The following is a 22681-nucleotide window of genomic DNA, read 5'->3' on the forward strand; positions in this document are numbered from 1 at the left end:
GAGGAATTCCAACCAGGAGAGAAGCTCCTCCCATTGTCCCTCCTCCGCATCCCACAGAGGATGTCTGGGGATGCTGGGCTGGGGTTGGAAGTCAGAGGCTGATGGGAGCAGGTCAGATCTCCTGTGCAGCCTGGATGGAGTCATAGGGACGTGTCCCTGCCTTGGATCCAGGAGGTGGAGGTGAGGCTGGAATGAGGAGTGGAGAAGTGTTTTCCCCAGGGCCTTCCCAGGGCAGACCTCAACCTGCACCCCTCTGTACCAGCTGCCCTGTCCTACCTGCCCAGTCTCCAGGACTGTCCCCACCATCTTTCCATGCAAAGTGCATTTCCCCATCTATGAAGTGAAAGTTTCTTATTGTGTGCCCCTGGGGAATGGGGTAGGAGCTCACCATTAGCCTTCAAAGAGCTGGGGAGAGGTGGACCCACCATCCTGGCAGGCTTGGAGCTCAGGTACTCGCATGTACATCAACGGGCTGTACCAAGGGTCTGCCACCCCCTCTCTGGCCAAGAGCACTCACCCCAGTCCCCACCGGGGGGCAGATTTCCAATTCAAATATGGAAGTAAAGATACATGTAGACTCATTTTTTTAAAAATTGACTGTATTTGGTTGGAAAGTAGCCCTCATGTAAAACAAAGAACACCTGTACAGACCTGGTTTTGGGGGAGAACTGTCAAGGAACTGTAGGGGCAGGGCTGTGGCCCAGAGATGGGAGGATGGGGTGGGAGAGTTTCTTCTTTGGCAAGAGAGAGGGTGGCACAAAGCGCAGGCAGAGGGGTCAGCTCGGGGTGAGACCGTGATTAGCAGTACTACTTCCCACCCTGAACAGAATCCAGGGATGCTCTGTCCTGGACATGTCAGAAGCTGGGGTTGAGGTGGCCCTCGGGTCAAAGGTCAGGAGGTAGAGTGCTGGCCAGGGTCAGAGGTCAGGAGGTTGGAGGTTGCTCTCTGAGGTCAGAGGGCAGAGATGGGAGTGCTCTTCAGGGTCAGAGGACAGGGAGTTGGGGGTATGTTCTCTGGAGTCAGAGGCCAAGATGTGGGAGCTGCCTTCAGCCTGTGCCACTCCCCAGGCCCCCAGGCCCTCTGAGTACAGCTCCTGGTTCTGCTCCTTCCACTGGCGGAACTTCTCTCCTGTCAGTTCAGGGTCACCCAGCACTTCTTCTAGGACCTGCAGCTCCTGCAGCTTTGCCTGTGTGGAGAGGAGGGGCTAAGGGACCGTGATCACCCAGGGACGTGGGCAGAGTCTGAGGCCAGACTTCACTCTGGAGTCTGGTGCCTAGAAGCCAGCACCTGGCCAGCGTGGCACGAGGAGCCCAGGTAAGACTCAAATCCCCACTCGGAACCCAGAGCCTGGCCCAGTCCACAGCTGAGCCCATTGTCAGCTGCTAAGCTCAGAGTCCAGAGCTGAGTCTGGAGTCTGGTGCCCAGGGTGGAGGTGAGAGCTGCAAACCAAAGCCTGAAGCCCAGAGCGACTTAGTCCCTTGCTGTGCCCAGAGTCCCCAGCTGACCTTGAGTGTGCTCTGTAGCGCCCGTACACGGTGCACTCGCTCATTGAGCTGAGGGTCTCGGTTGCGCCGCATGAAAGAGCTCCGCCACTGTTCCTGGGTTAGGGGCTGTGGCCGGCCTAGGAGGGACACACCACCCTGCCTCAGCCCCTGTACCATTCCTTCCAGTGCCTCTTCACTGCTGTCTGTGGGAGGGAGGAGCAGGATGAGGATGTGCCCACCCCAGCTCCCAGCCCAGCTCCCAACTCCAGCCCAGCACCTGTCAGAGAGCCAAAGGAGGTCCGTGGGCTGCGCTGTGTGGGGGTGGCTGCAGGTGATGTGTCTCCATGGAGGGGACTCCCAGCTTGAGCAGGGCTGGGCTGCAGGCAGGGTGGAAAGCACAGAGGGTCTCTGTCTGAGCTCCATGCCCTGCTATTTATCCCCACCTCCTACACCCGGCAGCCCCCTACTCACCGAGGCTGAGTGGGACCCAGCCTCATCGTCTGGGTCTTCTGCTTCGGTCTCACTGTAGCAGTCTGGGGTGAGGAGGAGCAGTGGGCTTTGGGGAGGCCAGGGAGTGGCCTAGGGCATTTGAATTCCCAGCCCCCATCCCAGGAAAGGCAGAGGCTCAGGTGAGGGCTCCTCCTACTCAACCCTGTGAGACACCTACCTTCCTCTCGAGGCGGGGGCACCCGGCCCGGAGACTGGTACTTGGAGATGCAGGTAATGAGATGACGCACCCACCTACGGAGAGCAAGCAGGTCTCACGGGGTTTCCATTCTCCGGGGTCCTCTTGTATGCTAGGGGCTTTTTACTCACATCATCTTCTGATGATTCTCAGAGCAACTCTGAGAAGGATGAACTCTTAGTCACCCATTTTAGAGATGATGAAACTGGGGCTTAGAGAACTGAGTACTGACTGCGTGCGGTGACTCACGTCTGTCACCCCAACACTTTGGGGAGCTGAGGCAGGAGGATTGTTTAAGACCAAGTGTTGGCCGGGCGCGGTGGCTCAAGCCTGTAATCCCAGCACTTTAGGAGGCCGAGACGGGTGGATCACGAGGTCAGGAGATCGAGACCATCCTGGCTAACACCGTGAAACCCCGTCTCTACTAAAAATACAAAAAACTAGCCGGGCGAGGTGGCGGGCGCCTGTAGTCCCAGCTACTCCGGAGGCTGAGGCAGGAGAATGGCATAAACCCGGGAGGCGGAGCTTGCAGTGAGCTGAGATCCGGCCACTGTACTCCAGCCCGGGCTACAGAGCAAGACTCCGTCTCAAAAAAAAAAAAAAAAAAAAAAAAAAAAAAAGACCAAGTGTTTGAGACCAGCTAGGGCAAAAGAGCAAATCCCATCTGCCCCCAAAACTTTTTAATTAAAAAAAAGAGAGACGCCGGGCGCGGTGGCTCACATCTGTAATCTCAGCACTTTGGGAGGCCGAGGCGGGCGGATCACAAGTTCAGGAGTTCAAGAGCAGCCTGGCCAACACAGTGAAACCCCGTCTCTACTAAAAATACAAAAATTAGCCAGGTGTGGTGGTAGGCGCCTATAGTCTCAGCTGCCTAGGAAGCTGAGGCAGGAGAATCACTTGAACCCAGGAGGTAGAGGTTGCAGTGAGCCAAGATGGCGCCACTACACTCCAGCCTGGCTGACATAGTGAGACTCTGTCTCAAAAAAAAAAAAAAAAAAGAGAGAGAGAGAGAAGTGAGTACCTTGACCAACCACTCTCAGAGAGCTGGACTTTGCATCTCCAGGCTCCTGAGCCCAGGCTCCCAAGCTCACAGAGGTTGGGAATTATATGAGAGTAGGGGCTAAGGGAGGCAGCACTCACATGCTCAGATCTGTCAGGGTATCAGCAGCGAAGATGAAAGGTTTGTACACATCATGGGTGAGCTGAAACACACTGTCAAGGAGTGGAGGAGCATCACTCAGCCTGGGCGTGCCCACCCAGAGCCCAGAGAGGCTGGATTCTGGGCGCCCCAGCTACTTGCCACACCTCCCACTGCCACCCCATCACTCTTCCTCTCCCTTTCTGTCTCCATCCCCCAGCCCATCATATCCCAAGACTTAACTATTTCTTCTTCTGATCATGTCCACTTTCCAGACTATAGTTGGAGACATTGATGAGGCCCTCAGCCTTCTCATCCTGGGGGGATCACAGCATGAGGGTCAAGTTGAAACCCCAATACTCTCAAGGCCCAGTCAGCTCCTAGATACCCCTCGGTCTCCTGAGGGTTGTGGAGGGGAGAAGGCATCTCCTGGGCTCTCTAACAAGTCTCTCTGTTTCTAGAGCTCAGGGCTGGAATCTGGGGTCAGGGTAGGAGGTGTGGCCAAAGGATGCCTCTAAGCCAGGAAAGGGGAGCCAAAGATATCAGAGAAACAGTCAAAAAAAAAAAAAAAGAGCAGCCTGAAGGCTGGGCATGGTGGCTCATGCCCGTAATCCTAGCACTTTGGGAGGCCAAGGCAGGAGGACCATTTGAGCCTAGGAGTTTGAGACCAGCCTTGGAAAAAAGCCCATTTCTACAAAAAATTAAAATCTTAGGCCGGGCGCAGTGGCTCACATCTGTAATCCCACTGCTTTGGGAGGCTGAGGCTGGAGGATCACAAGGTCAGGAGTTCGAGACCAGCCTGGCCAACATGGTGAAACCCCATCTCCACTAAAACTACAAAAAATTAGCCAGGTGTAGTGGCAGGTGTCTGTAATTCCAGCTACTCGGGAGGCTGAGGCAGGAGAATCGCTTGAACCTGGGAGGCAGAGGTTGCAGTGAGCCGTGACTGCACCACTGCACTCCAGCCTGGGCAACAGAATAAGACTCTGTCTCAAACAAAACAAAACAAAACAAAACAAAACAACACAAAACTTAGCTAGGCATGGCGGCATGTGCTTACAGTCCCAGCTACTCAGGAGGCTGAGGCAGGAGGATCACTTGAACCTGGGAGGCGGAGGCTGCAGTGAGCTGAGATCATGCCACTGCCCTCCAGCCTGGGTGACAAAGCAAGACTCAGTTTCTTTTTTTTTTTTTTTTTTTTTTTGACACGGAGTCTTGCTCTGTGCCCCAGGCTGGAGTGCAGTGGCGCGATCTCGGCTCACTGCAAGCTCCGCTCCCCCGGGTTCACGCCATTCTCCTGCCTCAGCCTCCCGAGTAGCTGGGACTACAGGCGCCCGCCACCTCGCCCGGCTAATTTTCTTGTATTTTTAGTAGAGACGGGGTTTCACCGTGTTAGCCAGGATGGTCTCGATCTCCTGACCTCATGATCCGCCCGTCTCGGCCTCCCAAAGTGCTGGGATTACAGGCTTGAGCCACCGCGCCCGGCCGCAAGACTCTGTTTCAAACACAAAAACCAAAAACCCAAACAAGAAGAGCCTGCTCATGCATTTGTTCCTTCAGTAGACACAAACAAACTGCTTCATGCCCCTGAGTTTTCTGAATGCTGCTTTCTCTTCCTGGTTTTCTTTCCCCTTCCCATGCAACTAACTGCCAGGTATTGCGTTGTCAGGGGGCACCTGGACTCCTCAGGAGGAACTGGATACCTCTGTTGTGCTCCCACATATCCCTTGGGCTTTCTCTTTATCTTAGTACACAGTTCCTACATTGTCCTTGAATGCGTATTCATCCCTCTCCCCTAATAGCCTCTAAGTTCTGGAGAAGCAAAAACCATCCGCTCTTCTGTGTGTCCATAGTGCCCAGCCTAGAGCTGGGTTCACAGTAGGCACCTGAATATTGAATGAATAAATGAGTAAATGAATGACCCATCATTGGGATGGACAGAATATCAGAAGGATAAGAAGTAGGCAGAATAGAAGTGATTTTTCAGCCAGATGTGGTGGCTCACACCTGTAATCCCAGCACTCTGGGGGGCTGAAGCAGGCAGAACGCTTGCGCCCAGGAGTTTGAGACAAGCCTGAGCAATATAGCAAGACCCCAACTCTTAAAAAAAAAAAAAGATTTTTCGGGGCTGGGCGTGGTGGCTTACACCTGTAATCCCAGCACTTTGGGAGGCTGAGGCAAGCAGATCACGAGGTCAGGAGATGGACACCATCCTGGCTAACATGGTGAAACCCTGTCTCTACTAAAATACAAAAAATTAGCCGGCTGTGGTGGCGGTCTTCTGTAGTCCCAGCTACTTGGGAGGCTGAGGCAGGAGAATGGCATGAACCCGGGAGGCGGAGCTTGCAGTGAGCTGAGATCACACCACTGCACTCCAACCTGGGCAACAGAGCGAGACTCTGTCTCAAAAAAAAAAAAAAAAAAATTTTTCTCTATACCTCCTGTGATACCTTTTCCAAACTGCTTTTATACATATATTAACTCATTTCTCTCTGAAGAAAGTCCCCATTTAACAGATGGGAACATCAGAGCCTGGGACCAGGAATAAGAATGGATGATTGAACAGAGATGAGAATTGAGGCCTGGAGGTGACTCACTTGCCTACCTGTTTGTGTGTGGGAAGTCTTACCTGGGGCTGGCGGTACCAGTAGAGCGTGTGTCCCTTGAGCACAAACCAGCAGCGGCGCCAGCGCGGGCCCATGAAGCCACCGGGTGCCTTTCGCAACAGGAGCCAGCCGTCACAGTCCGGCCGGCCCAGCTGACGGCATGACACCCGCCGGCGGCTCAGCCGGGTCGCCAGGCCTGTAGCAGCACAGCACAAGCTGGGCAGTGAGGGGCTGGCAAGGTGCCCCCGCTAAACATGCTCCCTGGCCTTCCACGAGCATCCCCAAGTGAGATCTCTGAATCCACACTCTGCTCAGAAGGCTGCGTGTGTCATCTCTGAGGTGGGATGACCCTTCTTGTTTTAGAGATGAGCAAACCGAAGACTAGAGGCTAACCTGTTTGCTCAAAGTCACAGAGCTGGTGAGAGGCCCAGACTAGGAGCACAGCTCTGTCTGACCCCAGAAACACAGCTGTTTCCAGGAGAGGCTGTGTGGGAAGGATGGGGGTGGTCTTGCCCAGCACATAAAGATTTTTAACAGCTCCTCAGACAGGGGGACCCCCACTTAGTCCAGCGTACATCATACCTTTTGATTTCTTCCGACCAACAGGACTCTGAAAGGAAATCAGAAGGGTGAGAGAAGGATCCAGGTCCAGACCCACCCACCTCCTTGCTGAGCCCCTGAGTTTACCTTGTCAGGGGATTCAGGGAGCCCTGGAGTCCCTGCTACCCCTGCTGGGAGTATGGCTGGGGTTTCCAGGGGGATGGGCAGGGGCTCAGGGCCAAGGGAGGCAGAGTCTGTCAGGGAGGGAGAAGAGACAGGGAAAGTCTATGAGCCCAGTCCCAGGCTTGGGGTCAGAACTGGGCATCTGGATGCCGTGTCCAGGGCATCCATGGGGCTTTGAGACTACCTGTCCAGGCAGGGCTGGGTCCGGGACTGGGGTTTGAAGACAGGTCGAAGGCAAAGACGTCTTCAGATGGGGCCCTGGGGAGGGCAAAGGGGATGAGATGAGCCCATGGTCTCCCCACCAAGACACACCTGGACAGAGCCTGTTACCTGGGAGACAGTGGGGCCAGAGACAGTGATGGGCTCCTCCGGTGCGGGGAGTCCAGGACCTGAGGGGGCGTCTGGGGAACAACCAGGAACAAAGCAATGGAGACAGGGGTCTGAAAGCAGGTTAGGGGTGCAACAGGGGTAGGGGAGCAGCAGGGGTAGGTACCTGTGGGGGGGTCTGGAGGCAGCTGGGGGGGCGTGGTGGGGGAAGGTGCCTGTTGGGGGGGTCTGAAGGCGGGTGTGGGGGTGGTGGGGGCAGGTATCTGTTGGGGGAATCTGAAGGCAGCTTGGGGGCGGCAGGGGAAGGTACCTGCGGGGGGGTCTCCGGTATCGGGATCTTCTTCAGCACTAAGCTGAGTCCGGCTGGCTCCCGCAGCAGCTCCCTTACCATGTTCTTATGGGGCCATCCAACCTGGGGGACAGAGACACTGGCTGGCATCAACTGGGCAGGAGGCTCTGAAGCAACCACCAACTCTCACCCTCGTGCTGGGGGCGCTCTCTCAACCTCCCACTCTGCCTCCCCTCATGCAGCCTCCTGGGAGCTTCCATGGGTCCCGTCACCTGGGCTCTGCAGAGGATGCTCTCACCAGACTTAGCTGGCTCATCTCCTGGAAGGCAGCTCCCACAACCCTGGTCAGAACGCTTGGTTGCCTCCCCACCCACCAGACTTGGGTTCCACTTGGTGACCCCTTCACCTCCTACCGCATCCCTCTCCTCACGCACCACCACCTGCTCGTTGATCTGGACAACCTCGTCTCCAAGTTGGATCTGCAGTTGGGAGTCAGTGGGAACCTGGTGTGGGGAAAGGGGCCTGAGGTTGGCCTGGTTTGCAGGTGAGAGGCTTCAGGGGTAGGTAGCTGGAAAGGGTGTGGGGCTCTCACCTGGGTGTCCACTTGGGACACAAAGTGCTGGCAATTGCTGGTGGTGTGAATTTCCAGGTCCTGCAGAGGCAGAGGCTGCAGTCACTGGGGTCTGGGGGGCAACAGGGCCAGTAGGCAGGACCCCTGCCAGACACCAGGACTCTACAGTGGGTGGAACTGTGGCAAGAGCTGACCCCAAGCTGGTCCTGCCCAGACTTGCTGTGTGACTTTGGACTTGCTACTCCTCTGGGCCTCTGACTTCCCCTCTGCTAAGAACAATAGGGAAACTGGAGACCCTGATTTCTGAGGTACCAGCTTCTTAGCAACATTCCTAAAGGGACAAGCAGGGATAGGGCAGGGATAGGGCTCTGGTCTTCCCCACTGGTCAAAGATTAAATCAAGAAAGGTCACGTCCTCTCCCTTTCTCCTAACTACCCCCGAGCCCCTGCCCTGTCTCCATCCCAAGGCTGGAACACCCTACCTGAGGCCACACCCACGTGGTGTGGGGACTGGGGAGGTGCGGAGCAATGGGAGACCCTAGCCAATCCTCTGGGCCTCCATTTTAGTATCTGTACAAAAAAGGCTTTCCCGCCAGGGCAGCACGGGATTCTGAGGGATCCTGGACCCTATTTCAGGCCCTGACAAGGCTGCCAAGGGGTCAGAAGTGAGAGGTGGGAGGGCAGGGCTCACCAATGGACTGTCCAGCTGCACCTGCTCGAGCACGGCCCTCTGCTCCAGCAGCTCCTTGGGGCAGCAGACCAGGATGTTGTGGCAGATCCCAGCCACGTGGCTGCACTGGGGGAGGGGAGCGGGCTGTCTAGCCTGAACCCGATCGTCCCCACCCCCACTCCCTTCCCACCCCACAGACTCACAATCCTCAGGACTGTGCCCTCCTTCTCGTCTGCTGGACCATCCTGGAAGCAGAATGAGAGAGCGGGGGCCTCCCCTGAGCAAGGGCCATAGGGGGACTGCCTTCTCCTGGGGGCAGGGTGGGATTCCCTGCAGTCCCTCCCTGCCTTCTCTATACTGGCTCCCTGCCCAGAACCACAGGGCCTCAGTGTTTTAACCAGAGGGCTCGTTTCCCTGATACCAGGCCCCCAGAAGTCACCACACGTGCCCTGCCCTCCCACCCTGTCCTGAGTGTCAAAATTCCCCTACCAGCTAGGAGACCCCAAAAGGCCCCATCGTCCCATACCCAGTTGCAGGACCTCCTCTCCTCCTTTCTCGCTCGTCTCAAGCCTCATACCCGATCCTGGGCTGATTCACAGGTTATAAAAAGCTCTAGCCCAGCTTGGTCTCTAGGGCATGGGCCAAGCCTGGCCCTTGGTTCTCCTACCTCATGCAAGACCTGGCTCAGCTCCTCCAACAAGTCCCGGATCTCCTGGCATGCTGAGAAGTCATTTAAGTGGGAGAAGAGGTACCTGGCAGGGGAAGAATGGCACAGGGGAAGAATGGCACAGTGGTTAAGGGACTATGCTTAACCACTCAGAGCCAATTACTCACCAATTACTCACCTCAGAGACTTGGGGATAATACCTGCTCTGATGGGTTTTGGTTTAGAGTAAAGGAGATGATTGAGACATCTAAAGGGATTAGCAGAGGACTTATTTGTCATGTGCCTACCACATGCCAACCCCTGTTCTAGGCACTGGGGAAACAGACTTTAAAGACATCATACATCAGTATCAATTTAACTTCAGTTGTAATGAGTATCATGAAACATTGGATAATGAGTTTATAATAATAAGTTATTATTTATTATTAATAGTATAGCTTTGAGAGTGTACAACAGGGAAAGCTTCCTCAAGCAGGTGGCGTCTGAGGACAAGCAGCAGCCAGTGAACAGGGTTGGGGAGGCTCTCCATTCAGTGGTTGTTGATGAGACTGATTGTTACAAGCTGGAGGATGGGGTGGGAACCCAGGCATCCCAGTGCCCCTGCACAGATGGACTAATCCCTTTGCCCTGCTCCGCTGTATCTTTTTTTTTTTTTTCTGAGATGGAGTCTCACTCTGTTGCCCAGGCTGGAGTACAGTGGCATGATCTTGGCTCACTGGAACCTGCACCTCCCAGGTTCAAGTGATTCTCCTGCCTCAGCCTCCCGAGTAGCTGGGATTACAGGTGCGCACCACCACAACTGGCTAATTTTTAATATTTTTGGTAAAGACGGGGTTTCACCATGTTGGCTAGGCTGGTCTCAAACTCCTGACCTCAAGTGATCTGCCTGCTTCGGTCTCCCAAAGTGCTGGGATTACAGACGTAAGCCACCACACCTGGCTCACCATATCTGAACAAGAGCCAAGCTCTGTTTTTCTCTCCCACACCCTGGAGGAGGCCAAAGATGACAAGAGTCCCTCACTCGTCACCCCAACCTGGGTACCTGCTGAGCCAGAAGAGGAGGGTGTTGGCTTCATGCACCAGCTCCACAGTTGCACAGAGGACATCAATAGGGGTCTTGGCACAGTCCCCCAGGCGGCCTTGGACTATGCTCTGGAAGTCACGGGTTGCCCCCAGCAGCCCCTCTGTCAGGCTCTTCAGGTTCTCTGTCTGTAGCCTGGAGCTCTGTGCCAAAGAGAGGGCAAGTCACCTCCCTGGCAGCAGCCAGCCCCCATCGGCACCCCCCAGGTTGGTGGAAGCTGCAGCCAGTGTGACCAGCATTCACTCACCAGGGCCTGGAGCTGTTCCACCCCGCCCAGGATGAGCTCCTGGTGTCCCAGACACCGCACAGCCAGAGCCTCGAGGCTTCGGGGGCAGAGCTGGAGCAGGTTCTTGCCAGGCAGCTGCCAGTCCTCAAAGGGATAGTCCTGCAGGGAGTCGTCAAGACCTGGAGGGAGAGCAGGGCTCAGCTCGGGGGAAGCAGAGGTGTCAGGACCTTTTGGGCTGGTTCTTCACGCCTGCAAAGCCCTTTTCCCTCTAGTCTAGCCCTAATGATAACCCTGACACCCAGGCTGTTCTGCCCATTTCACAGATGAGGCCACCGAGTTGAGGAGCAGGAAAGTATAGGGCTCTCAAAAGTGGCCCCCAGACCAGCAGCAGCAGCCTCACCGGACAACTTGTTAGAAATGCAAATTATCAGGCCTCACACCACACCTGCTGAATCAGAAACTCTGAGGTTGGGGCCCAGCAGTTTTTCTTTATCTTTTTTTTTTTTTTTTTTTTTTTTTTTTTTGAGACAGGGGCTTGAGACACAATCATGGCTCACTGCAGCCTTGACCTCCTAGGTTCAATCCATCCTCCCACCTCAGCCTCCCGAGTAACTGGGACTACAGGCACACACCACCACACCCAACTAATTTTTGTATTTTTTGCAGAGACGGGGTTTCGCCATGTTGCCCAGGCAAGTCTCGAACTCCTGGGCTCAAGCAATTCAACTGCCTCAGTCTCTCAAAGTGCTGGAATTACAGGTGTGAACCACGACGCCCATCCAGCTGTTTGTATTTTAATGAATCCTGCAGGTGATTATGATGCTCCCTTAAGTTTGAGAACTAACAATATAGGGGATAAGAACAAGAGGCCGTGGAGTCACTGAGACACTGTGAACACTTGAGCAAGTAATAGCACTGCTCTGTGCCTCAGTTTTCTCACCTGTAACATGGGAATAATAAAAGTACCTACCTTCTAATCATGTGTGTTTTAAATGACACGACATATGTCAAGGCCTTGGCCATTGTCTGGTTCGTGGGAGACAAGTCAATAATAGCCATCGTATTATTATTGCCAGACTTTACCACGATCTACAGGCCCTGTATGATTAGGCTACCACCTCCCTTTCCAGCATCATATCCTGAAGAGCCCCCCAGACTCAACACTTCAGATGCACAGAGCTAATTCCTTGCAGCTCCTGGAATACCCTTTTACCTCAGGGTCCTTAGAGTGCTATTCCTCCTGCTGGTGTTGCTGTTCTAGCTCCTTCACTTCCTTTTTCAGCTAACTTCCTCCAGAAAGACTTCCATAACTTCCCAGGCTGAGTGGGGTGGGGGGCTCTCCTCTTGTTCCCACTGCCCCCGAGCCTCCACAAACCCCTGCACTTGACCATCGGTCTTTCCCATTTTATCACAGGCTCTTCAAAGATCAGGCCTTAGATAACCATTTGTCTCTAACCCCCAGCCTGTGCCTGGACAAGGTAGACACTCAAAAATAAGAAAAGTGTCTATCAAGGGCTTACTATGTGCTATGCAAAGCTATAAGAGCTTTACACATATTAACACATTTGATTCTCACTACATTTCTAGGAGGTAAAGACTATCATTATCCTGTTTACAGATGGGAAAACTGACACAGAGGTTAAGTAGCTTGCTCACTCTTCAAAGGAATTCTTCCCCTCCTGAGCCAGGCTCCTTCACTGGGGGGTGTGTGTGTGTGTGTGTTCCCTGTGTCACATTCAGAGCACCGGACTGGGAGTTCATGAACCTGTCACTCCCTGGCTATGGGTCCCTGAGCCACCTCCTTCCTGCATGGTGACTGTATTCGGCTGCTGCCCTCACAATAGCCCCAGGAATTGAGCTACAAATGAGCTGTGTCATGATTGTCTCACTTTGTCCACTTTATGAGGTCAGAGTTGCCTTTCCCATTTGATGGGCAGAAAAACTGAGACCTACGGTCACAGAGCTGGCAAGTGGTGGGGGTGGGCCTGGAATCCAGCCTGGGAGTCTGAACCCAGCCCTGAATTCCTGCCCTTACCTGGGCTGGTCCTCCTGAGCCTGTCTAGTGCGCTCCAGCTCCCGGCTCTGGGAGGCGTGTCCTGACTGCCTGCTCCTGGCTGCACTGCACTGCGTGTCAGGAGGCCCTTCTCTGAGTCTGCCTGTGGGGTGTGCTGCTTCCCATCTGTCTGGGCTCGCTGAGCCTGGACAGCACCTTGCCCCTTGGATAGGAGCCCCAGGGTGGGGCTGTGTCAACCTCTTCAGTCTAGTCTAGGCCTTCTGCTTTTGTCACTAGGAGCTCAGGGTGTGGAGGGGGCAGAATGACACCAGAGACTGAGCAAATCACTTCCTGGCTCTGTGCGTCAGTTTCTGACTCTAAGAAATGGATTTAACAACAGCCCACTGGCCCTGGGGCCAGGGAAGATAAAGAAGATACAGTAGGCCTGGGCCTGCCAGGCCTCCCTCCTGTTTTCATGACACCGCCTCCCCATTACCACCCTAGGGGCCTCTTTGGCTGCTGCCACAATGAGGGGCCCCCTTCTGGGTCCTTGGGGCCCCCGGGGTCATCTCATTTGTCTCTCTGCCGAGCACAGTACCTGGAACATGGTAGGTACTCTGTAAATACTTGTTGACTGACTGACTGACTGACTGATAGAGCCCGCAGGTTATTTTGTTTTTTGTGTTTTTTTTGGGATGAATCTCACTCTGTCACCCAGGCTGGAGTGCAGCGGTGCAATCTCGGCTCACTGTAACCTCCACCTCCTGGGTTCAAGCGATTCTCCTGCCTCAGACTCCCAAGTAGTTGGGATTACACAGGTACCCGCCACCACCCCCAGATAATTTTTGTATTTTTAGTAGAGACAGGGTTTCACCATGTTGACCAGGCTGGTCTTGAACTCCTGACCTCACATGACCCACCCACCTTGGCCTCCCAAAGTACTGGGATTACAGGTGTGAGCCACCGCACCCAGTCCACAGGTTCTTTTTCCTTTTCCCCTCCTCCCTCTTCCGGTGGGACCCATACCTAGTCCCCTTCAAGCCCAACTCTACCCCGGTCCCACCCACCTCTCAGCCAAGTTGCCACCTTTCCGGGGGTCCAGGTCTCTACCGGTTCCATGGCCCAGCGCTGCCGGCTCGCATCAGCTCCTGTATTGCCCCGCTGGCGCCGGAATTTCCGCTCCCAGAGCCCAGGCCTGAGGAGGGGCCGGGCTGGGTCCTGGGCGGAGCCTACTGCATACCTGGGCTCACACAGACGGCCAGGTGAGGCGCTGCGACAGCCATTGGCCGACGCCCATCCGCCTCCTGCCCAGCCTTTCAGGCATCCTAGGGCTCTGGCATCTCACCCCAGCTAGGGGGCAGTGCCACTGGCCTCATATGGCTGGGTGGGACGCTGACCCTTGGGCTCCTCAAGAAAAAGCCACAAGAGGAGTGCTAAGCTCAGTAGCAAAGCACGGAGGCTAGGGTGCCAGGTCCCTGGGTGCCTAGGCCAGCTCTTGTTAACTGTGTGACCTGGGGCTGACCATAACTTCTGCAACTCCGTTTCTGGGTCTGTAAAGGAGATATAATAGACCTTACTTCAAAGGGCAGGTGTGCACAGTATCTGAATAGCTTGAAAACATTTTAGAACTGGGGTGTTTAGCCTCCCTTTGATTTTGCAGTATGGACTCCGGCATCTGGTGAGGCTTGTGAACGCTTTCTCAGAATAGCTGCTTATAAAGGCATAAAACAGGCCGGGCGTGGTGGCTCACGCCTGTAATCCCAGGACTTGGGAGGCCGAGGCGGACGGATCAATTGAGGTCAGGAGTTCAAGACCAGCCTGGCCAACATGGTGAAACCCCATCTCTACTAAAAATACAAAAAATTAGCTGGGCATAGTGGGTGCCTATAATCCCAGCTACTCAGGAGGCTGAGGCAGGAGAATCGCTGGAACCCAGGAGGTGGAGGTTCCAGTGAGCCAAGATCATGCCACTGCACTCCAGCCTGGACAACAGAGCAAAACTCTATATTATAAATAAATGAATAAACAAATGCACAAAACAAAATTCTTAGGATTACAATGAGAATAATTATCAAAACTATATTTAAAAACAAATTTGGCCAGGCGCAGTGGCTCACGCCTGTAATCCTAGCACTTTGGGAGGCCAAGGCGGGTGGATCATGAGGTCAAGAGATGAAAACCAGCCTGCCCAACATGGTGAAACCCCATCTCTACTAAAAATACAACAATTAGCTGGGTGTGGTGGTGCACGCCTGTAGTCACAGCTACTCAGGAGGCTGAGGCAGGAGAATCACTTGAACCCAGGAGGCGGAGGTTGCAGTGAGCTGAGATTATGCCACTGCACTCCAGCCTGGTGACAGAGCGAGACTCCATCTCACAAAAACACCCACAAAAAAAAAAAAAAAAATTTGGAGCTGGGGAGCGCTGGCACACAACTGTAGTTCTAGCTACTCAAGAGGTTGAGAGGTTGAAAGGTTGAGGTGGGGAGTATCACTCAAGACCAGAGTTCAAAGCCACCTGGGCAACATAGCAGGACCCCATCTCAAAAAAATAAAACCAGAAATTTATGATATTATGGGTTTACTAACATTAACAAGACTGGCCAAAAGTTAAATTTTCCTTTTTTAATGACCTCAGTGTGTTGTCAACCAGCTTGAATAAGAACATTAAACTGTGCGGTGGTCTTTGACTCCCCTCCTCTTACATATTGATCAGCAAACAACTAAAGACAGGGAATGCAGAAGAGTGGAGCTCTACTGAGAACAGGCAGATTCATCCTTTGGTCACTGAACCACTGCTAGGCCTGGAGGTGCCCAGTTAATGGCGGCTACATCACAGGAGCATCTGAAACAGAAGGTGCTCATGAACAATTTAGCGGTGGTTTAACAACCACTGTGAATTTGAAATCATTCGAGCATAAATATTTTGAGATACTTGCAATAACTACAATTTGACATGAAAATGTCTGTGATTTCTTTTTTTTGATGAGAAGGAGTCTCGCTCTGTCGCCTAGGCTGGAGTGCAGTGGCACAATCTCGGCTCACTGCAAGCTCCGCCTCCCGGGTTCACGCCATTCTCCTGCCTCAGCCTCCCGACTAGCTGGGACTACAGGCGCCTGACACCACACCTGGCTAAGTTTTTTGTAATTTTAGTAGAGACAGGGTTTCACCGTGTTGGCCAGGATGGTCTCGATCTCCTGACCTCGTGATCCACCCGCCTCGGCCTCCCAAAGTGCTGGGGTTACAGGCATGAGCCACCACACCCGGCCAAAATGTCTGTGATTTCTGTTGGTGACTAAGCCAAAGATACTACTACTTCAATCCATATACAAGGAAATCATAAATTTTGGTTAGAGGTTAGCAAAAATAAAAATATAATTTTTCCCATCCAAGTTTATGGATCCCCTGAATTCTGGACCCCAGAGTAAGAGCTTTCTTTTTTTTTTTTTTTTTTTTTTTTTTTTTTTTTTTTTTTTGAGATGGAGTCTCGCTTTGTCGCCCAGGCTGGAGTGCAGTGGCCGGATCTCAGCTCACTGCAAGCTCCGCCTCCCGGGTTCATGCCATTCTCCTGCCTCAGCCTCCCGAGTAGCTGGGACTACAGGCGCCCACCACCTCGCCCGGCTAGTTTTTTGTATTTTTAGTAGAGACGGGGTTTCACCATATTAGCCAGGATGGTCTCGATCTCCTGACCTCGTGATCCGCCCGTCTCGGCCTCCCAAAGTGCTGGGATTACAGGCTTGAGCCACCGCGCCCGGCCAAGAGCTTTCATCTTAGAAAAATATCTGACACGGCCGGGCACGGTGGCTCAAGCCTGTAATCCCAGCACTTTGGGAGGCCGAGACGGGTGGATCACGAGGTCAGGAGATCGAGACTATCCTGGCTAACACGGTGAAACCCCGTCTCTACTAAAAAATACAAAAAACTAGCCGGGCGAGGTGGCGGGCGCCTGTAGTCCCAGCTACTCGGGAGGCTGAGGCAGGAGAATGGCGTGAACCCGGGAGGCGGAGCTTGCAGTGAGCTGAGATCCGGCCACTGCACTCCAGCCTGGGCGACAGAGCGAGACTCCATCTCAAAAAAAAAAAAAAAAAAAAAAAAAAAGAAAAATATCTGACACATAGTAAATGTTCATTTTCATTATCATCATCTCAGGTCAGGGGACTACCAGGACTTTAGAATCAGATAAAATCAGCTGGGCGTGGTGGCTCAGGCCTGTAATCCCAGCACTTCGGGAGACTGATGTGGGTGGATCACCTGAGGTCAGGAGTTCGAGACCAGCCTGACCAACATGGAGAAACCCCATCTCTACTAAAAATACAAAATTAGCCAGGCGTGGTGGTACATGCCTGTAATCCCAGGTACTCGGGAGCTGAGGCAGGAGAATCCCTTGAACCCGGGAGGTAGAGGTAGCGGTGAGCCAAGATCGCATCATTGCACTCCAGCCTGGGCAACGAAAGTGAAACTCCATCTCAAAAAAAAGAAAAAAAAAGGCTGGGCGCGGTGGCTCACGCCTGTAATCCCAACACTTTGGGAGACCAAGGCGGGTGGATCATCTGAGGTCAGGAGTTTGAGACCAGCCTGGCCAACATGGCAAAACCCTGTCTCTACTAAAAATCAAAAAAATTAGCTGGGCATGGTGGAGGGTACCTATAATCCCAGCAACTCGGAAGGCTGAGTCAGGAGAATTGCTTGAACCCGCAGGCAGAGGTTGCAGTGAGTCGAGATTGTGCCATTGCACTCCAACCTGGGCAACAAGAGCAAAATTGTCTCAAAAAAAAAAAAAAAAAAAAATCAGATAAAATCAGTTCCACACTCAACTGCTATGTGACTCAGCCCAACTTCTACAGCTCTCTGAATCTGTTTCTTCCTCTCCAGAAGGGATAGATACCTAGGCCTTAGCACTGTGATGACATTAAGTACTTTGAAATCTGCATCATGGGGTAGATATGAGTTATTATTGCTTTAATTCTGTGGGGAGGAGCCAACTGTTGTCACCTACTTCAGAATTTCTGCAGCACCCCCAGTCGTCAAAGCCTGTCACGACCTTACCGGTAACCCAGAGACCCAAAGTCTGAATTTCGCCCATGGTTGGCCCATGTAGTGTATGTGTGTTGTCAACATTTAATAATGTCACATACAAATTGAGATTTTCAGCTTCTCTGAACTTGGTCAGCTCTGGTGATGGCATCCCACCTTCGCACTTGGTATTAACAGCCTCTTTCATTTTATGAGCCAGTTGGCTTCAAATTTGCAAAATGCCTGTCTCCAGCTTTGTGTTTTGCCTCGGGTCTGTGTCCCTTGAACACTTTGTGCTGCATCCTCCTTTAACATTTTTGCCTCTTCATGCAGCAGCCTCCCTATGGCACTCTAGCGAAGTCCAGTAAATTCTAACAGAGCCTTTATCCCAGTGTTCGGTAGACAGATCTGGATTTCATCAAATATCTTTCCTGAGCTGCCACCAGAGGTGAGAACCAGCCCCTTTCCTCCTTGAACCACGGTGCCTTTACTCTATGCTCCCAGCATCTGCCAGGGCTAGGCAGTTAGGGACACAGTAAGTGGCAACTTCTATTTATTTTTATTTATTCTTTTGAGATGGAGTTTTGCTCTTGTTGTCCTGGCTGGAGTGCAATGGCGTGATCTTGGCTCAGCGCAACCTCCACCTCCCAGGTTCAAGCTATTCTCCTGCCTCAGCCTCCCAAGTAGCTGGGATTACAGGCGTGCACCCCCACACCCGACTAATTTTGTATTTTTAGTAGAGATGGGGTTTCACCATGTTGGCCAGGCTGGTCTCAAACTCCTGACCTCAAGTGATCCACTTGTCTCGGCCTCTCAAAGTGCTGGGATTACAGGCATAAACCACCATGCCCGGCCGGCAGCTTCTATTTTAAAGGGCTTTGTTTTTTGAGAGTCTTGCTCTGCTGCCCAGGCTGGAGTACAGTGGCGCAGTCTTGGCTCACTGCAACCTCTCCCTCCCAGGTTCAAGTAATTCTCGTACCTCAATCTCCCGAGTAGCTGGGATTACAGGTGTGCACCACCACACCCAGTTAATTTTTGTATTTTTAGTAGAGACAGGGTTTTGCCACGTTGGCCAGGCTGGTCTCAAACTCCTGACCTCAAGTAATCCACCTACCTCGGCCTCCCATGCTTGGCTCCCTGGGATTACAGGCGTGAGCCACCATGCCCGGCCTATTTTAAAAAGCTTTATGAATATAAAGTTCTACATATTTGCTGTATACATTTCAAAGGTAATAGGTTAAGTGAAAGCAGGATGTGCCCTTTCCCCAGTGTGTCTCTATCATGTTCCCCAGTGGGGGCCACTGCTAAATTTGGGATATTCTTCTGTTTTCTATATCTGCAGATAGTCTACATACTATTCTGCAAACTGTACTTTTTCTTTTCTTTTCTTTTTTTTTATTGGAGACAGGGTCTGGCCGTCACCCAGGTTGGAGTGCAATGGTGTGACCTCGGCTCATTGCAGCCTCCACCTCCTGGGCTCAAGTGATCCTCCTACCTCAGCCTCCTGAGTAGCTGGGACTACAGGCATGCACCACCATGCCTGGCTAAATTATTATTATTTTTTTTGGTAGAGATGAGGTTTCACCTTTGCCCAGGCTGGTCTCGAACTCCTGGACTCAAGCAATCTGCCTGCCTCAGCCTCCTAAAGTGCTGCCCAACCATACTTTTTCATTTAAGAGATAATGGATACCAAATGAAATACAAGTTACGTGCTTAGAACAATGACTACTATTTTTAACGTGTCATGGGCAGCTTTCTTAATTGGTATATGCAGATATGCTTTTATCACTGTTTCAAGCTGAGGGCAGGGAAGTCCCTGCAGAAACTTTGTCTTGAAGAAAAGGGTTAAATTGGCTGGGCGCAGTGGCTCATGCCTCTAACCCCAGCACTTTGGAAGGCCAAGGCGGGTGGATCATGAGGTCAGGAGTTCAAGACCAGCCTGACCAATATGGTGAAACCCCGTCTCTACTACAAATACAAAAATTAACCGGGTGCAGTGGCAGGTGCCTGTAATCTCAGCTACTCGGGAGGCTGAGGCAGGAGATTCGCTTGAATCTGGGTGGCAGAGGTTGCAGTGAGCTGAGATCATGCCACTGCACTCAGGCCTGGGTGACAGAGTGAGACTCTGTCTTTGAAAAAAAAAGAAAGAAAGAAATAGGTTAAATGTGCCATCCCTCAAGGTAGGGGTGGTTGATTTCACAGAAATCAAATAGAAAAGGCACCCTCCCCTTCCTTCCATAATGCTGGCATCCAATCATCTGAAGTAGGGATGGGGCTCGGACCAGGGGCTGAGGGAGGCCCGCCCAGTACCTGGTCCACGCCTGGGACTCCTGAGCCCTGCCAGCCAAGGCCTCTTCTGCCTACCCAGACCCGCCTCCTTGGACAGTGGGGGAGGTGCCGCTCAAGCCTGATGCTGATCTCTTTTGACAGCTGCTCCTAAGGCTGGCAGGATGGTAGGCAGTGGGGGAAGGGACCAGATTTAAAGGTCCAGTTGCTCCGCCCCCTGCCAGACCTTGGCAGGCAGGCGCGGGTGAGCATCCTCTGAGGGCTTGGGTCTTGCGTATGTAGAAGGTCAGAGACCCCTCTACCCTAGTTTCCACTTCTTGGTATCATAAAGACCACTGGTCTTCATGTCCGCTCCCACCCTATAGGCCGCCAGGGAGACCAGTGCCGCCCACCATGCGATTTCGACGCCTGACCCCTGGTTACTTCCGGGTGCTACAGGTAAGTACCCCTGATCAATGGTTTCTGGCACGACTGACCCCTTCTTCCCCCTACCATAGCTGGGTTGACACCCCCAACAGCCAGGCTGTCACGTTCCCTGCCGCCTGAGCAGGCAGGCCCAGATGGGCAGTGAGGCGAAAGGGATTGGGGTGGAATCTCCCTGGGGCAGTACCAGCGTCCATGTCTCCTTCCCCTAGCTACACCTACTCAGCCCCTTCCCACTACCCACCTTCCTGGCAGTCTCAACTGACCCCTGAGGCACACCCTCTGTGCACCTCCAGATGCAGGTAGCTGGTGAGCTGAAGGCAGAGCCCCGCAGTCTGCTGGTGGGAGTTGTGGCTACAGTGCTAGCTGTCCTCGGGCTGGGTGGCTCCTGCTACGCCGTCTGGAAGATGGTGGGGCAGCGGCGGGTGCCACGGGCCCCATAATGAAGAAGAGAGACTCTCACCTGGACGCTGGGGGTAGGTGACTCGGGAGGGGGCTGCAATCTCAGAAGCCTTCTTTTCTGGGGATCAGTCTCTGTCGGAAGCAGGACAGAGTAATCTGATCCCACTCCCGCCACCCCACACTGCATCAGGCCTCCATCTGGGTGCTCCAGTTCAGATGCTAGGACCTCAGAGGGAAGGCAGGGATGTGGGCTCCAAAGATAGACCAAGATTGACACCCTAGGCCTGGTGCACAGAAAGGACTAGACAAGCCCTTCCAGGGCAGGAGTTTGAGACAGCGACCTGGAAGTTAGAGTTGGAGGCAAGCTCTCTTTGTCCAGTTCCTTTATTGGGGGCAGGGCACCCAGAAGAGGCCCTCCGTTCCCCAAACCCAGAGCCAAAAGGGGTTGGCACGCTCCCTCCCAGCCTAGTCCTTGCGTCACTGTCCATGGGCAACTCCTCTGCCCTGCATCTTCAGGCCATGTCAGGTAGAGGTGTCCATCTCAGGGACCTCAGTGGACACTTCTGTGGGCACTGCTAGCCGCCTGGGGGGCACATAGGATCCCATACCCGCTGCCCTCTCCGCCTCTTCCTGATTGTAGGGCTCGACGCTCAGCTGCTTCAGCCTGGGAGAAAGAAAAACAGGAGTTGGGAGCTGACAGGTGAAAGCCCTATCTGCTGAGCACCCATCCATCAATCCTCTCCTTACTCCTTCATACCTTTTCTTGTGGTCTTTGGATCGGAAGTGGGTCTTCAGATTGGCGGAATCGATGAAGTACCTCCTGTAGGGATGGAAGTGAGAAGGAGAGTGAGGAGGTGATAGTCTCCCAAGTACACCTATCTCCATAGCCCTAGCTTGTCCCTGACGCCAGGATCCGGGTCTGAGAAACGGGAGGCGGGCGGACCCACGGGTCCCAAGAGAGAAGGCTCTGCACGGCCTGGGGCTTGAACTTCACATCTCCCGGCCGGTACCGCGGACCCTCCTCCGCCCCAGGCCGGGCTCGTCCGGGACTCACGCGCAGGCCAGACAGCGGTGCAGGCCGCCCCCTGGCAGGTCGGGGTCGGGCTCGGCGTCTGGGTCGGGCTGGGGCCGTGCGGGTCCCAGAGGCCGCAGCTCGCGGTGAATTTCATCCAGGTCCGGCCGCCGCCGCTTCGCCTTCATCTGCCGGGCTAGAGAGTGCGCTCGGTGCGCGCCTGTCCGGCGGGAGCGACCCATGGCCAGAAACAGCCCGGCCGGCCAAGGGGCCAGGAGCAGGGCAGTGAGCACACGTGTGAGCGCTTCCGGGCCGATCAGTGACGTCAGGCCACGCAGGGGGGCGAGGCAGGCTCTGCCGGACCGCCTCTGATGACGTCACTCTCGGCCAGCGGCTCGAGCGCCGCCAGGCGGCCGTCGACGTCAGTGACCGAGCTCGGGACGGGTCTCCAAAATTGTGACCACTGAAGGGCATGGCCACGCGGGCCCTAGCTGGGGAAGCGCGGGGTGGTGCGTGCGCCTAGGGGTTTCGGGGCCGTCTTGCTGCCCTGCTCTCCCTGGCCTGGCCCAACCAGTATCAGTGCCAACCTCTGCCCCTGTCGTCCCTTCCTGTTTCCCAGACCTTGGACTCCGCGGTGGGGGTGGGATGCTGCATCGCTGGAAAGCACTGATAAATGTCTGTGTCATGAATAAATTAGCAAATGACTGAGAGTGAATAAGTTTGGAATCCCAGCCCCACAGGGCTTCCCGAGATATCTCCAGTCCCTGGAAAACCCGTCACTTCTCCCGGCTCCCATTATTCCCTTGAATCTCCATCCTCTCTCTGCCCCCAGCCAAATCCATGAAGGGTGTTCCTCCCCAGAGATTGCAGTCCTCAGGCATCCAGATTCCAGAGGGCTCAGTTCCTCTCACAAGTACTTATAGAAGGACCTCTCCATCTTTGCCTCCTTTCTCTAAGCCCTGGGCTCCCAGAGGTGGGCTGGCAGCAAAGGCCTAGGTATTGCATGCTCAGAGTGGGCAGAAGCCTAGAGGGCCTTTCCCCATTCACAGGATCCTGGTGCCTCCCAGGCTGGCCAGAGCCAACTCA

General features: G+C 53.9%; 3 protein-coding genes across 10 annotated transcripts; 1 reads left to right on the plus strand and 2 right to left on the minus strand.

Annotated features, from left to right (window-relative positions):
• Positions 1-4: 4 nt before the first annotated feature.
• LOC105494496 (ZNF593 opposite strand) lies at positions 5-20625 on the plus strand. 4 transcript variants are annotated; one of them, XM_071098130.1, is made up of 4 exons: positions 42-180; positions 1137-1315; positions 20124-20196; positions 20478-20625. In XM_071098130.1, exons 3-4 carry the CDS (start codon positions 20152-20154, stop codon positions 20622-20624), a joined length of 192 nt encoding a protein of 63 aa, XP_070954231.1. In that variant the 5' UTR covers positions 42-180; positions 1137-1315; positions 20124-20151; the 3' UTR covers position 20625. The 4 variants fall into 4 exon arrangements, with proteins under 4 accessions (XP_070954226.1, XP_070954231.1, XP_070954227.1 ...); XM_071098125.1 differs by lacking the exon at positions 1137-1315 and having other exon boundaries at positions 5-180; XM_071098126.1 differs by lacking the exons at positions 42-180; positions 1137-1315 and adding an exon at positions 12930-13068.
• On the minus strand, positions 73-14228 carry LOC105494495 (connector enhancer of kinase suppressor of Ras 1). 5 transcript variants are annotated; one of them, XM_071098107.1, is made up of 21 exons: positions 13528-14228; positions 10489-10646; positions 10203-10384; positions 9161-9245; positions 8697-8738; positions 8515-8619; positions 7846-7905; positions 7688-7756; positions 7275-7376; positions 6968-7038; positions 6822-6895; positions 6602-6708; positions 6497-6524; positions 5938-6110; positions 3552-3625; positions 3311-3382; positions 2153-2226; positions 1957-2018; positions 1763-1862; positions 1507-1622; positions 73-1187 (listed from the first exon to the last, which is right to left on the minus strand). In XM_071098107.1, exons 1-21 carry the CDS (start codon positions 13577-13579, stop codon positions 918-920), a joined length of 2076 nt encoding a protein of 691 aa, XP_070954208.1. In that variant the 5' UTR covers positions 13580-14228; the 3' UTR covers positions 73-917. The 5 variants fall into 5 exon arrangements, with proteins under 5 accessions (XP_070954208.1, XP_011761256.2, XP_011761255.2 ...); XM_011762954.3 differs by having other exon boundaries at positions 1507-1688; positions 13528-14225; XM_011762953.3 differs by lacking the exon at positions 13528-14228 and adding an exon at positions 12124-12229 and having other exon boundaries at positions 1507-1688.
• Positions 20626-20937: 312 nt separating the features above from the next.
• On the minus strand, positions 20938-22298 carry LOC105494497 (zinc finger protein 593). The gene is made up of 3 exons (XM_011762957.2): positions 21638-22298; positions 21341-21403; positions 20938-21247 (listed from the first exon to the last, which is right to left on the minus strand). The coding sequence occupies exons 1-3, from the start codon at positions 21835-21837 to the stop codon at positions 21106-21108; spliced, it is 405 nt and encodes a 134-aa protein (XP_011761259.2). The 5' UTR covers positions 21838-22298; the 3' UTR covers positions 20938-21105.
• Positions 22299-22681: the final 383 nt, after the last annotated feature.

This window comes from Macaca nemestrina, chromosome 1, assembly GCF_043159975.1.
Source record: "Macaca nemestrina isolate mMacNem1 chromosome 1, mMacNem.hap1, whole genome shotgun sequence".
NCBI lineage: Eukaryota > Metazoa > Chordata > Mammalia > Primates > Cercopithecidae > Macaca > Macaca nemestrina.